The 14,927-nt window shown below is 37.6% G+C and overlaps 1 protein-coding gene across 3 annotated transcripts in view; it reads left to right on the forward strand.

The window, feature by feature from the left end:
* The window catches only part of IFT56 (intraflagellar transport 56), a 59,113-nt gene that overhangs the window by 38,282 nt on the left and 5,904 nt on the right, over positions 1-14,927 (forward strand). For all 3 annotated transcript variants that reach the window (XM_005609441.4, XM_001496808.7, XM_070265944.1), the window contains 8 exons: positions 244-346; positions 1,867-1,922; positions 2,999-3,052; positions 6,171-6,234; positions 7,868-7,956; positions 8,167-8,250; positions 9,194-9,263; positions 10,292-10,398. In XM_005609441.4, the coding sequence (XP_005609498.1) occupies positions 244-346; positions 1,867-1,922; positions 2,999-3,052; positions 6,171-6,234; positions 7,868-7,956; positions 8,167-8,250; positions 9,194-9,263; positions 10,292-10,398 (627 nt within the window). The remainder of the gene's footprint in view (positions 1-243; positions 347-1,866; positions 1,923-2,998; positions 3,053-6,170; positions 6,235-7,867; positions 7,957-8,166; positions 8,251-9,193; positions 9,264-10,291; positions 10,399-14,927) is intronic.

A 14,927-nucleotide genomic window follows, 5' to 3' on the forward strand; every position in this document is an offset into this window, starting at 1 on the left:
GGGACGCCGCCTCAGCATGGCCTGATGAGCGGTGCCATGTCCGCACCCAGGATCCGAACTGGCAAAACCCTGGGCCGCCAAAGCGGAGCACACGAACTTAACCACCTGGCCATGGGGCCGGCCCCTATCCATCCTTTTAAAGAGTAACTGAGTGCCTAGTTGTAAGTGGCAGCTCCTTAAACATTTCCAGCAGTAAATATATTCATACTTGTTGCCATGATGACAGGGTTTCTCCATCTCTAGGTTGTTTTCCGAGGAGGTGAAGGGGCTTTGCAGGTTTTGCCCCCACTGGTTGATGTCATTCCTGAAGCTAGGCTGAACTTGGTGATTTACTACCTTCGTCAAGGTAAGAAAAACTGTCTTGGTCTTGCTTGTAACGAGAAATTTTTAGAACAATTATTCTCTAATTGAACTATTTTATTAACTTTTAAAATCCATAGTACTTCCAAAAATATATTTGCAACAGCTTCATAGGATGGAACAAATTTATTGGTGCTTATTTCTTTTGCCTTTTCTCTTTATCCTCTCTTTCCTTTTCTGTTGCTTCCAACCTTCTCCCTCATTCTGTTTTTCTTTTTTCCTCCTGTTTTTCTTTCTTGTTCTCTACCCATTCTTATTTCAGTTGTTCCATTGTTTTTCCTTCCCCTCCCTTGTAGGTCTTTCTTTTTCTAGCGTCCCCCTGTGTATAATGTACATCCACATTTTCTTGTCTTTTTTCTGTATCGTTAACTGTATTTTATTTGCTCTAATTGTCTGCTTTTCTGTTTCTTTGTACCTTTGGCTTCTTATGAGAAATATTATGATTCAAAGAGAATGTGATATTTGTTGCCGCTAAGTAAGGTTAAAATCGTTAGACACATGCCTGAAGCAGTCTTTTATCTAAGAGTTATGAGTACAGTGCAGTAGCTACCACACATTGGTGGTGGCACTCTGTCGCGGACCTCAGACTAACAGTGTGGGCCTTTAAACTAACCAGACAACATATTCCTCATCGAGGAAAATGTGTTTATTAAAATAAGAACACGAACTTGCAAACAGTTCCCTCTATTTGATATACAAGCACAAAGAAATATGCTTTTGGACAAGAATTAAAGAAACATATTTTATAAATTAATTTTTATTATACAAATTTTCAAACATAAACAGAAGTAAATAGTATGAACACCCAAAAATTCATCCCAGATTCAGCAGTCTGCAGGATATTGCCAGTCTTTTTTCATCTATCCTCCCTCTCCCTTTTTGTTGCTGAAATTTTTTTTTTTGTGGAAGATCAGCCCTGAGCTAACATCTGCTGACAATTCTCCTCTTTTTGCTGAGGAAGACTGACTCTAAGCTAACATCCGTGCCCATCTTCCTCCACTTTACATGTGGGATGCCTGCCACAGCATGGCTTGCCAAGTGGTGCCGTGTCCACACCTGGGATCCGAACTGGTTAACTCCGGGCTGCTGAAGTGGAACATGCAAACTTAACTGCTGTGCTACCGGGCCAGCCCCATGTTGCTGAGATGTTTTAAAGCAAATTCCAGACTTTGTCATTTCACTCCTACATAATTAATATATATCTCTTTAAAAAAAATTTTTTTCTTATATAATTATAATGTCATTAGTATATAATACTTAGTCCATAGTCTTAGCTTGAACATTTTTTTAGGTGCTTCATGGCTTCATATGGGCTTCTTACAAATATTTGTTTATCTTTAGGATAACTACTCGGCATTGAACTTGATGGAGAGTTAGAGGACAGATAAAAGAAATTATAGTTCCCATGAATGTTTGAGTACTGAAGGATCTTATCTTTTGGGGGACTGTTTTAGAAGAGTTTACTGGAATACAGACTAGTATAGTTACTTATTTCTTATATTTCAGATGATGTACAAGAAGCTTATAACTTAATTAAAGATCTGGAACCTACTACTCCTCAGGTAATTGAGAATGTGTCACATTTTTACTAACCAAGTTCTGTTGAAAGCACAATTTCAGAAAGGTGGCTGGAAGGCACGTTAGATAAGATTCCTGCTTGTAGAATCTCACGAAAGACCATACGTATTGATCTAGGAATATTATGTGAGACTTTGGATATGAGAATGAATATTCTAGACTTTTTCCTGTTTTAAACTCCCTTATGTGTGATCATTTCCTCAAAAGGGTTGAGGTTTGAAAATACTGTAATCTAGAATTCTGTTGAAACTTATCTCACTGGTGTATTTGTCTGCAACTTGTCTTTCTCCCTGGCTAGATCGTTAGCTCCTTGCAGTCAGGGAACAGTCTATAGTGTATCTCCAACGCTGTGTACAGTAAGCACACAGTAGGCATTCCACTTACTGAATCAAAGACTGGCTGAGAAATGTCTCCAGACCTCATGAAATCTAAACAGGTATATTTCACAAGTGTGTTAAAAGCTTCAGCATCTTTTGTAGTGTTCCTTTTATGAGCCCTCAAATAAAAATAGCACCCACATAAAAACTGATAAAGCTGCTAAGGAGGGTATGTATTAAAGAATAGAACCAAGTCTGAAAGAGATACAGGTGAGGCCCCAGGACTCCAAAAGAGAGAATACCTTTCAAATGCAAATCAGAGGAGGAAAAGGATCACTAGCAAAGGAAGGTTATTATATCGTTGGAAAGGGAAAATAATATATATGGTGTGGTCACAGAGAATGGCAGTGGCTGACAGGTGATAAAAATTATTACAAAAACATTTTATTGTTAAGTTTTTCCATTGAATTAAAATAAAGCTTAACTCCTGGAAGTTTCCACTGAGTTTTTCTGCTTAAGATTGAGAATTTACAAATATGATGAATTCTGTTACTTGGACACTTTCCTGGAAACCAAATGGAAGTCTTCTAATTCTTTCATTCAAGACAGAGGTAGGACAGAGAAAAGCGGCTCTGGGTAGCGTTTGATAATAAACTATGGAGTGGAGGCAAATAATTAATTTGAAAGATTTCTCATAGCTCCATATTCCTTTTAAATTAATTAGTGTTATTCCATGTTTCCAGGAGTATATCCTCAAAGGAGTGGTCAATGCAGCCCTAGGCCAGGAAATGGGTTCGGTGAGTATGAAATTGCTGGTAATCTATAGTTTGCCAAGTTGTAGCGTGCGGAAAAGATCAAAAGAAATGTCAGAGTTCAACCAGAAATAAGCTTACAAATAGGCTCTTCTGCGTTTCCTTTCTCCATGTCACCAATTCGGATTCCACGGTAGAAAGAGTTCTGTATTATTTAAAGACAAAAAAACAGAAAACTTTAGCCCTGAGAATTGCTGCTTTGCTTTAAAAAAGCCCAAATTTTTAAAAATTATTTTATTGAGGTCATAATGGTTTATAACATTGTCTAATTTCAGATGTACATTATTATTTATCTGTTTCTGTGTCGACTGCCTCGTACTCACCACCAATAGCCTGATTATCGGTCACCGTATATATGTGCTCCTTTACGCCTTTTGCCCACCCACAATCCCCTTCCCCTCTGGTAACCACTAATCTGTTCTTTTTATCCATGTGTTTGTTTGTCTTTCACATATGAGTGAAATCATGTTTGTCTTTCTCTATCTGGCTTATTTCACTTAACATCGTACCCTAAGGGTCCATTCCTGTTGTTGCAAATGGGACGATTTTGTCTTTTTTTATGGTGGAGTAGTATTCCATTGTATATATATATTCCACATCTTCTTTATCCATTCATCAGTTGATGGGCACTTGGGTTGCTTCCACGTCTTGGCTATTGTGAAGAAGGCTGCAAGGAACATAGGGCTGCATAAATCTCTTTGGATCATTAGTTCAAGTTCTTTGGATAAATACCTGGTAGTGGGATAGCTAGATCGTATAGTTTTTCTATTTTTAACTTTTGGAGAAATCTCCATACTCTTTTCTGTAGTGGCTGCACCAGTTTGCATTCCCACCAGCAATGTTTGAGGGTTCCCTTTTATCCACATCCTCTCCAACATTTGTGGTGTTTTGTCTTAGTAATGATAGCCATTCTGACAGGTATGAGGTGATATCTCGTATTTTTGATTTGTGTTTCCCTAATACTGATGTTGAACATCTTTTCATGTGCCTGTTGGCCATCTATATATCTTCTTTGGAAAAGTGTCTGTTCATATCTTTTGCCCCTTTTTTGATCCGGTTGTGTGTTTTTTTGTTGTTGAGTTATATGGGTTCTTTATATATTTTAAAAATTAACCCCTTGTCAGATATATGATTTGCAAATATTTTCTCCCAGTTGGTGAGTTGTCTTTTCATTTTGTTCATGGTTCCCTTTGCCTCGTAGAAGCTCTTTAGTCTGTTGTAGTCCCATTTGTTAATTTTTCTTTTGTTCCATATGCCTGAGTAGATATGGCATTCGAAATGAGGCTGCTAAGACCTGTGTCAAAGAGCATACTGCCTATATTTTCTTCTAGCAGTTTTATGGTTTCAGGTCTTACATTCAAGACTTTGATCCATTTTGAGTTAATTTTTGTGTATGGTGTAACATAATGGTCTACTTTCATTCTTTTGCATGTGGCTGTCCAGTTTTCCCAGCACCATTTGTGAAGAGACTTTCCTTTCTCCGTTGTATGTTCTCACCTCCTTTGTCAAAAATTAGCTGTCTGTAGATGTGTGGTTTTATTTCTGGGCTTTCAGTTCTGTTCCATTGATCCATGTGTCTGCTTTTGTACTAGTACCATGCTGTTTTGATTACTATAGCTTTGTAGTATATTTTGAAGTCAGGGATTGTTATGCCTCCAGCTTTGTTCGTTCTTCTCAGGATTGCTTTAGCTATTCCAGGTCTTTTGTTGTTCCATATAAATTTTAGCATTCTTTGTTCTGTTTCCATGAAGGATGTCACTGGGATTCTGATTGGGATTGTACTGAATCTGTAGATTGCTTTAGGTAATGTAGACATTTTAGTTATATTTATTCTTCCAATCCATGACCATGGAATATCTATTTCTTTATGTCATCTTCGATTTCTTTCAATAATGTCTTATAGTTTTTATTGTATAGGTCTTTCACCTCCTTGGTTAAGTTTCTTCCTAGATATTTTATTCTTTTTGTTGCGATTATAAATGGGATTGTATTCTTGAGTTCTCTTTCTGCTAGTTCATTATTAGTGTATAGAAATGCAATTGATTTTTCTAAGTTCATTTTGTACCCTGCAACTTTGCTGTAGTTGTTGATTATTTCTAATAGTTTTCTGGTGGATTATTTAGGGTTAAAAAAGCCCAATTTTTTTTTATTTTTAAAGATTGGCACCTGAGCTGACATCTGTTGCCAATTTTCATTTTTTTCTTTCTTCTTCTTCTTCCCAAAGCCCCCCAGTACATAGTTGTATATTCTAGTTGTGAGTACCTATGGTTGTGCTATGTGAGACGCCACTTCAGCATGGCTTGATGAGTGGTGCCATGTCTGCGCCCAGGATCCAAACAGGAGAAACCCTGGGCTGCTGAAGCCACGTGTGCGAACCCAACCACTTGGCCACAGGGCTGGCCCCAAAGCCCAATTTTTAAACAGTGTTTATATCTAATAACAACAACAACAAATCATTGCACAGCTTCATTCTTATTTTCAGTGAGTTTTTTTTAACTACCTCCAAGCTATAATTTTGGCATCTGTAAAATGGGGATAATTGTTTCTCTGGGGAAGCTTTTTATAAACACCAAAAGACTATCTAATATTAAGCTCTTATTCATCTTAATATGGCATATTAAGTTCTTTTTGAAACAAAGTGGGATATAAATAAATCTTTTTATGTCTAGCTCACTCCACAGTGCCTCATATAGTAGATAGGCAGTAAATAGTTATTGAATAAATGAATGAGTTTATTTAATAAATACTCTTTGTTATAACCATAGCTCCTCCCAGAAGGTCTGATATATGATAGAAGAGCAATAAATATTTGTTATATGAATGAATGAGTAAATGAATGAGTTCATTTAATGAAGATACTTTTAGGGTAGAATTTGGGGATTGGATTTTTTTTCTTCTTTTCTATCTAACCCTGAATAGGTTTTATCTCATTTTCAAGTTATCATTTTCCAGCTGCTTATGCTAATAAGAACTAGTATTGTTTAGGGAAGAATTTAGAACAAGAGTATATGTTAAATCCTGACAAATATGTTAAAACCATAAAGTGTAATACAAGTAAATATTTTCAGCTTATTCTTCCGTGTCGACTCTGTTTTGTTTTCAGAGGGACCACGTGAAAATTGCCCAGCAGTTCTTCCAGTTGGTGGGAGGATCAGCTAGTGAATGTGGTGCGTCTGCAGTCTGCACTTAGGAGCGCAATTCCTCGTTGGAGCGGGTCGTGTATTGACTGGGGAAGTTTAGGTCTCTCCAGGGATACGTCTGTTAAGCTTCCCGTTATGAAGCAGGAAGTCAGACACAGGAGAGAATCAACGTCTCAGCTAAAGTGGGATGAGAGAGTCTATAAATAGAGGAGAATACGTGTGTTCTTTAGTTCATGAGAGATTTAAAAATTTGATTCTGTTTTTTATTTGAAATCTTAATTTGTATTGATTTTTTAAGAGCTCTTTATGTATTAAACTTTTTTCATGTTGTAGATATTTTTTTCAGTGTGTCATTTGCCTTTAACTTTGCCTACAGTATTTTTTCCATATAAAAATATTTAAATCTTGTTTAATTATGTTTATCTTTTCTATAATGATCTTACATGGGTATCAAGCTTACAAAGTGCTTTCTTACCTCCGTAGTTATGTAATATTCATCTATCCCATCAGTAGTTTTGTGGATTCATTTTTATTATTAAAGTATTGATTTCAGCAGTCAAGATTCAGTGTAAGATTTGAGAAAGGGCTATGAAAAGGGCTGCTGCTTGGCGAGTATGAACCACTATGGCTGTTTCTACCAGTTGTCTGTGGTCAGCAGTCTATTCTGATGAACAGTGTTCATGCTGAACTAGTTGTTAAATATTTTTATCACCCCTGGATATTCATTTTCTTTCAAATGTTTCACCAAAACCATTTCCTGAATAATATTTCCTTTCCCCATTTCATTCATCCGTACAACAAATATTTATTGAGGGGTTGGGGATACAGGAGTAAACAAAACAAACCTCCCACGTGCAGCATAGACTCTAGTAGGACAGACTATAACCATAATTCACAAATAGATTATATAGTATATCTGACTGTGAGAAAAAATTGAACAGGGTGAGGAGGATGGGGAGTGCCAGTGACAAACGTGAGGAGTTATACTAATCCTCTGCTACCTTAACTAGGAATCTGAGGGGCCAGCCTGGTTGTACAGCAGTTAAGTTCGCAGCTTCTGCTTCAGTGGTCCAGGGGTCACCAGTTCAGATCCCTGGTGCAGACATGGCACCACTTCTCAAGCCATGCTGTGGCAGGCGTCCCACATATAAAGTAGAGGAAGATAGGCATGGATGTTAGCTCAGGGCTAATCTTCCTCAAAAAAAAAGAAAGAATAGTAATCTGATATCAGACAAAAAGTTGGTCAGGATCAGGATCAGATGATTCTATGGCAAATTATTTCTACATTTGAGATTGGAAGTGCTAGGTTGTCTGAGACAAATGATGATGGAAACTAAGCCACGTTTGTTGAGTGTGCAGGTGTTGAAGTTGGTTGAGAGAATCAAAGCCCTGGAAAATGGTCTGGGGAATCTGTAGCCTGTGGGGCACGTGTTCATTTTGGACTCTGGGAGTTAACCCCGATATTATTGGTCATTCTCAAGTACTGTGCCCTCTGTTATGCTGAGGTTTTGTCCACTGAACAAAATCTATAGTTTTAAGAATCTGGAAAGATGCCTTGGAACACATTCCTAACTCTAAATTATAAAATAACTCAAATTTCAGCTAAAGAGAACTTTTAGTTTCTTGAATACACCTGGTTTCTTTTCCCATTCCATTTCAGATACAATACCAGGGAGGCAGTGCATGGCTTCCTGTTTCTTCCTGCTGAAGCAATTTGATGATGTCTTGATTTACCTCAACTCGTTCAAGGTCAGTAGAGAATTTTGTAGATAACTTTGTATACAAAATACTATAGATAATGTGTCAGAGATAAGATGCTCTTACAGATGGCCCTTTTATTATGGTAGTATTAGTGGCATCAGCTAATTCCTTAAAATTATTTTTGTGTTTGATATAACTGATGTTTTTATATTTTATATGTTAATGCTTAATGAGACTTGTTCTTGGGATGTTTTTCAGAGTTACTTCTATAATGATGACATCTTTAACTTTAATTATGCCCAAGCCAAAGCTGCAACAGGCAATACTAGTGAGGGTGAAGAGGTGGGTACCTGCTTGTGAAGGCATTTGAATGAGTCTATCTAAAAACATTATCTCACTAAAATAAAATGTTCAAGGGTAAAAGATTATTAAAAGTTCCTTTCTTAGGTTACATTAAAAAGTACAATGTGAATAGACATATATATTTGATAACCATATTAATGTTTTCCCTTTTTGGTAAATTTTATAAAAGCATAAAGTACATGGACAAGGTGTACAAATCAAAAAGTACAGCTTGATGAATTTTTTAAGTGAACATACCCAAATAATCAGTACCCAGCTCATGAAACAGAATATTATTAGAACCCTAGAAACGCCCCCATCTCCTTCTTGAGTCAGTCCCTTTCCCCCAAGGCTAACCACTGTCTTGACTTCTAACTCATAGATTGATTTGTCTGAATTATTCAAAATAATTCAATTGAATCATCCAATTCAATTTTGTTATTATTCAACAAATTATTCAAGTTCCAAGTATTTTCTAGTTTCCATTATGATTTATTCTTTGACTGTGGGTTATTTTGAAATGTGTTTCATGATTTTCAAATATGTGTGTTATCCTTTCAATGTTAGTTTATTTTGATTTCTAACTTGATTGTATTGTGGCCATGGAAGGTGGTTGGTGTAACACCAGTCCTTGGGAATTTGAGACTTGCTTTATTGCCTGGTAGCATGGTCATAAGTTCTTGAAGAGAATATATATTGTACAGTTGTTAATTATTCTGTTCAAATCTTCTGTATCCTTACCAACCTTTTTTCAGCTTGTGATATCAATAACTGAGAGAAGTATGTTAAAGTCACAATTTTGTCCTTTACTTTTCTTAGCAGTCTATATAGAATTTGGTCATCTATAAGGCTACGTTAATCATTAATCTAAGGCAAGCTGATACGGATATTTTTACTGCAAAAGTATCTTCATGTTTATTCCCTTTCTTTCCTCTTCTTGCAGGTTTTCCTTTTAATCCAAAGTGAGAAGATGAAAAATGACTACATTTACCTCAGTTGGTTAGCTCGGTGCTGTGAGTCTTCTTTTAAATGTTATAAAGGAATCCTCTTTTTTTTCTCTGTTGCGTAATCTTCTGGATAGAAATTACATTGAGTGTTTTCTTTTCTTTTTTTAAAGATTTTATTTTTCTCCCAAAGCCCCCTGGTACATAGTTGTGTATTTTTAGTTGTGGGTCCTTCTAGTTGTGGCATGTGGGATGCCGCCTCAGTATGGCCCGTCGAGCAGTGCCATGTCCATGCCCAGGATCCGAACTGGCGAAACCCCTGTGCCACTGAAGCAGAGCACCCAAACTCAACCACTCGGCCACGGGGCCGGCCCCAACTGTTTTCTAATTTTGTTTTGTAGAATGAGTAAACGCTGAAATTAAGCGTCAGTAAGGGTGGCCATGTTATGTGTGTTATATGAGTTTACCCTGTAATTAGTTCTGCCACACAACATGGACCTAGCATGAACAGACGTGAAAGATGCTGGGTTCTTCCTTTAGCTCTGTTAAAATTTCCATATTCTCGGTTTACAGTGTTTTTTGTTAAATGATATTGTTATGCTAATTTTACCTTTTCACTATGGTTGCAGGCCTGAAAAGTGGTAAAATGTCAAAAAAATAATTTTTGTATATTATAGCCTATCGACTCTGTCTGTCTCTTCAATATCTTTTCTTGCTCCTTTTTTTCACTTGGATTTAAAATGTTCACTGAGTTTTTGAAGTCAGGATAATTTTAGCAATCAGGTATTCTAAATGAGGCTGAAACTATATGAACAGGAATCATTGAATGATAGGTGACTTTTAAGCAGATGTGCAAAGTGGTAGCTACTGGAAATCAACCTAATCTAAAAAGACATAATTATGTGAATCCTAACTTAAACATTTTAAGTGTGGTAGAGTTCTGATGGGGAACCAGCTTAATGCCAACTTTACAAGCTTTCCATGTAAGAGCTGTTTACCATTAGTTTGTATATTTAGAACATAGAACCAAATCCATAGAATAGCAAGATGCAGAAGTATGTTTCTTTATATTTATAAATCTTTGGGTTTTTTTGTAGATATCATAAATAAGAAACCAAGATTAGCCTGGGAACTTTATCTCAAGATGGAAACCTCTGGCGAGTCCTTTAGCCTCTTACAGCTCATTGCTAACGACTGCTACAAGGTGAGTCTGAGTGAGACCTAAAGTCAAAATTGAAGATCAGTATCCTATTGCTGCATTGACTAAATACTGAGGAAAAGTGTCCAAGAGATTAAATGGCTATTAGTGAGAGGAATTGCATAGTGATATCATCCCTTTTATGAGTGAACTGAATTCAGAGATAGCATTTCAGGGTTTTATATATAAAACATGTATACATATAAATGAAATATGAAATAATGATTCAGAGAGGAGGTTTTAGATTTCTAAAGGCTGTGAATCTTTAGATTACCATTCAGGTAGAGATATTCATCTGGTAGTTGGAAGTTTGGTTCTGAATCTCAAAAAAGATGTTCTCTGACATATAGAGACATAGATTTGGAGAAATCATCACCATTTCAATAGTAATTGAAGTCCTGGAAAACAGTGAGATTACCCAAGTAAGGAAGTAAAGTGAGAGGAGTAGAGAGTTGCAGAGCCAGCCCTGATGGCCTGTTAAAGTTTGGGATGCTCCGCTTTGGTGGCCTGGGTTCCGTTCCTCGGCGCAGAACCACATGACTCATCTGCCAGTAGCCATGCTGTGGTGGTGACTCACATAAAAGAACTAGAAGGACTTACAACTAGAATATACAACTATGTACGGGGGCTTTGGAGAGGGGAAAAAAAGAGTTGCAAACTAAACCTTGGAGAATACTACAGTACAATACTGCGCACATTCTGCTTTGGTGGCCCGGGGTTCACCAGTTCGGATCCCAGGTGTGGACATAGCCCCCCTTGGCAAGCCATGCTGTGGTAGGCGACCCACATATAAAGTAAAGGAAGATGGGCACAGATGTTAGCTCAGGGCCATTCTTCCTCAGAAAAAAGAGGAGGATTGGCAGCAGTTAGCTCAGGGCTAAACTTCCTCAGAAAAAAAAAAAGTAGCCTCAAATTCCAAAAATGCCTATTTTTAGAGTATTTCTTCCTGTCCAAAAGATGGGAAAATGTCAGGTAAAGAGAGTCTAGTGATGGCCAGCTCTGGCGGCCTAGTGGTTAAGTTCAGCGTGCTCCACTTTGGCAGCCCCAGTTTGGTTCCCAGGTGTGGACCTACAGCACTCATCTATCAGTGGCCATGCTGTGATGGCTGCTCATATACAAAATAGAGGAAGATTGGCAACAGATGTTAGTTCAGGTGAATCTTCCTCAGCAAAAAAAAAAAAAAAAAAAGAAAGAGAGAGAATGTAGCGTTAAATTAATCAGTAATAGCTCATTTCAAAGTGAATCATTATAAAAATGAAGTGAATCACCGTCCATGGAAAAGGTTTTAAAACATATGAAACTTGAAAATGTTTAACATGACTTGGTGGATGACAATGATGTTAGTGAGTTTGGGGAGGCAGAGGGAAAGAAAACATTAAGAGACAGGAATTTAGTTCAGTTTTAGGTGTATTAAATCTGAAGTGTGTTTGAGGCTCCCAGACAGAAATATTACATGTGGGAACTTATCACGTGAGCCTGGAGCTCAGTTGTTGATGTGAGAGGTCGGGATTAGAGATGTGGTTTTAGAAGTCAACAGTAGTTACTGGTGGTGGTGGTGGTGGTAGTAGTAGTAGTGGTAGCAGCAGTAGTACCAGCAGAGTATGGGAGAGAATGAGATTAACCAGTGAATGGGGTGTGGAGCCATGTGGAACACTAGTATTTAAGGGATGGAAATAGAAAGAAGAATCAGTGAAAGAGACAGAGAATGAAGATGAACAGAAAGGACAGGAAAGAACCAGGAGAGAGGAAAAAAAGTGCTTTTCATTACTCTTTTCTTGTTTCTGTTTTATCAAACGCCAAGGAAGGAGAATGTCAAATCTGCAACTAGATGGAATTGCATGGGGCTTGAGAAAACAGTAGATAGAGAAGAAAATCATATTGGAAAGCAGATCCAGTGAGTGTAATGTAGAGCACAGTCTTAAAAAATTTGATGATGAGTATAAGGAGAAAAATGTGCTGCTAACTTAAAGGGAAAACAAGGTTAGGGATTTTTTGGTAGGGATTTATTTTTGCAAGTGGAGAGAGAGGTTTTTTCTTTTAGAATAGGGAATAAGAGTGTATCTTTAGGCAGAGGAAAAGGAGCCACTGACCAAGGAGATTAAAGATCCAAGAGAGTAGGAGCAATTTTTGATGGAATAAGGTGCTAAAGGAGATGAGCCGAGGATGGGGTAAGATCAAAGGAAGATAATGACCTTGAAAAACAGTTTGGCATTGCCTAGTGTCTCTGGTCCCACGACCACACGCTAGTTTGGTGATTCACTGGGAGGACTCATATGACTCAACGTAAAGTTATACTCACGGCTAAGGTTTATTGTAATATGGAGAAAGCAAGAAAAAGATACGTATAGACAAAGACTAGAGAGGTCAAGCATAGACTTTCTTGTCTTCCCTCTGTGCAGATTGCACAGTCATGACTTTCTCTAGCTGCAAACTGCAGACACATGTACGATGTCCTGTGCAGGAAAAACAGAAAAGACAAATAGGAAAAAATGGCAGAATTAAGTCCTAACATAGCAATAATTGCATTAAATGTAAATGGTCTAAATACACCAATTAAAAGACAGATATTGACAAAGTGGATAAAAACCATGACCCAACTATGTGCTCTCTACAGGAAATTCACTTCAAATTTAATGATATAAATAGGTTGAAAGTAAAAGGATGGAAAAAGATATACCATGAAATAGGCAGTTTCTTTAACAGACAAATATATGCTTACCATAAAGCCCAGTAGTCACACTCCTGGCATATATCCGAGAGAAATGAAAACTATATCCACACAAATACCTATTCGCAAATGTCAACAGCAGCTTTATTTGTACCAGTCCAAAACTAGAAGCAATCAAGTGTCCTTCAGTAGGAGAATGGTTAAACAACTGTGGTTTGCATGGAATACTACTCACTAATAAAAAGGTACTGTGATGACAAGCCTGATTGCATTTCATAGGTCAGGGTGATCAGGGTGGTGGTTGCTGAAGCTGCGGTGGCTCTGGCAATTTCTTAAAATAACAGTGAAGTTTGCCACATCTATTGACTCTTTCTTTTACAAACGATTTCCCTGTAGCACGTGATGCTGTTTGATAGCATTTTACCCACAGGAGAACTTCTTTCAAAATTTGAGTCACTTCTCTCAAACCCTGCCACTGCTTTATCAACTAAGTTTATGTAATATTCTAAATCCTTTGTTGTCATTTCAACAGTCTTCACAGCATCTTCGCCAGGAGTAGATTCCATCTCAAGAAACCACTTTCTTGGCTCATCCATAAGGAGCAACTCCTCATCTGCTATAGTTTTATCATGAGATTGCAGCAATTCAGTCACATCTTCAGGCTCCACTTCTAATTCTAGTTCTCTTCCTATTTCTACCACATTTGCAGTTACTTCCTCCCCTGAAGTCTTGAACCCCTCAAAGTCATCCATGAGGGTTGGAATCAACTTCTTCCAAACTCCTGTTAATGTTGATATTTTAACCTCTTCACATGAATCAGGAATTTTCTTAATGACATGTAGAATGGTGAATCCTTTCCAGAAGGTTTTCAATTTACTTTGCCCAGATCCATCAGAGGAATCATTATCTTTAGCAGCTATAGCCTTACAAAATGTTTTTCTTAAATAATAACACTTGGGAGTTGAAATTACTCCTTGATCCAGGGGCTGCAGAATGGATGTTGTGTTGGCAGGCCTGAAAATAATGTTAATCTAGTACATCTCCATCAGAGCTCTTGGGTGACCAGGTGCATTGTCAATGAGCAGTAATATTTTGAAAGAAATCTTTTTTTCTGAACAGTAGGTCTCAACGGTGGCCTTAAAATATTCAGTCAATCATGTTGTAAACAGATGTGCTGTCGTCCAGACTTTGTTGTTTCGTTTATAGAGCACAGGCAGAGTAGATGTAGCATAATTCTTAAGGGCCTTAGGATTTTCAGAATTATAAATGAGCATTGGCTTCAACTTAAGGTCACCAGCTGCATTGGTCCCTAACAAGAGAGTCAGCCTGTCCTTTGAACCTTTGAAGTCAGGCATTGACATCTCTTCTCTAGCTGTGAAAGTCTAGATGGCATCTTCTTCCAATATAAGGCTGATTTGTCTACATTTAAAATCCGTTGTTTAGTGTAGCCACCTTCGTTAATAATCTCAGCTAGATCTTCTGGATAACTTGCTGCAGCTTCTCCATCAGCACTTGCTGCTTCACCTTGCACTTTTATGCTATGGAGATGGCTTCTTTCCTTAAACCTCATGAACCAACCTCTGCTAACTTCAAACTTTTCTCCTGCAGCTTCCTTACCTCTCTCAGCCGTCATAGAATTGAAGAGTTTGGGCCTTGCTTTGGATTAGACTTTGGCTTAAGAGAATGCTGTGGCTGATTTGATCTTCTATCCAGACCACTAAAACTTTCTCCATATCGGCAATAAGGCTGTTTCGCCTTCTTATCATTCATGTGTTTACTGGAGTAGCACTTTTAATTTCCTTCAAGAACTTTGCCGTTGCATTCACAGCTTGGCTAAGTGTTTGGCACAAGAGGCCTAGCTTTCAGC

Source organism: Equus caballus, chromosome 4, assembly GCF_041296265.1.
Source record: "Equus caballus isolate H_3958 breed thoroughbred chromosome 4, TB-T2T, whole genome shotgun sequence".
Classification (NCBI taxonomy): Eukaryota; Metazoa; Chordata; class Mammalia; order Perissodactyla; family Equidae; genus Equus; species Equus caballus.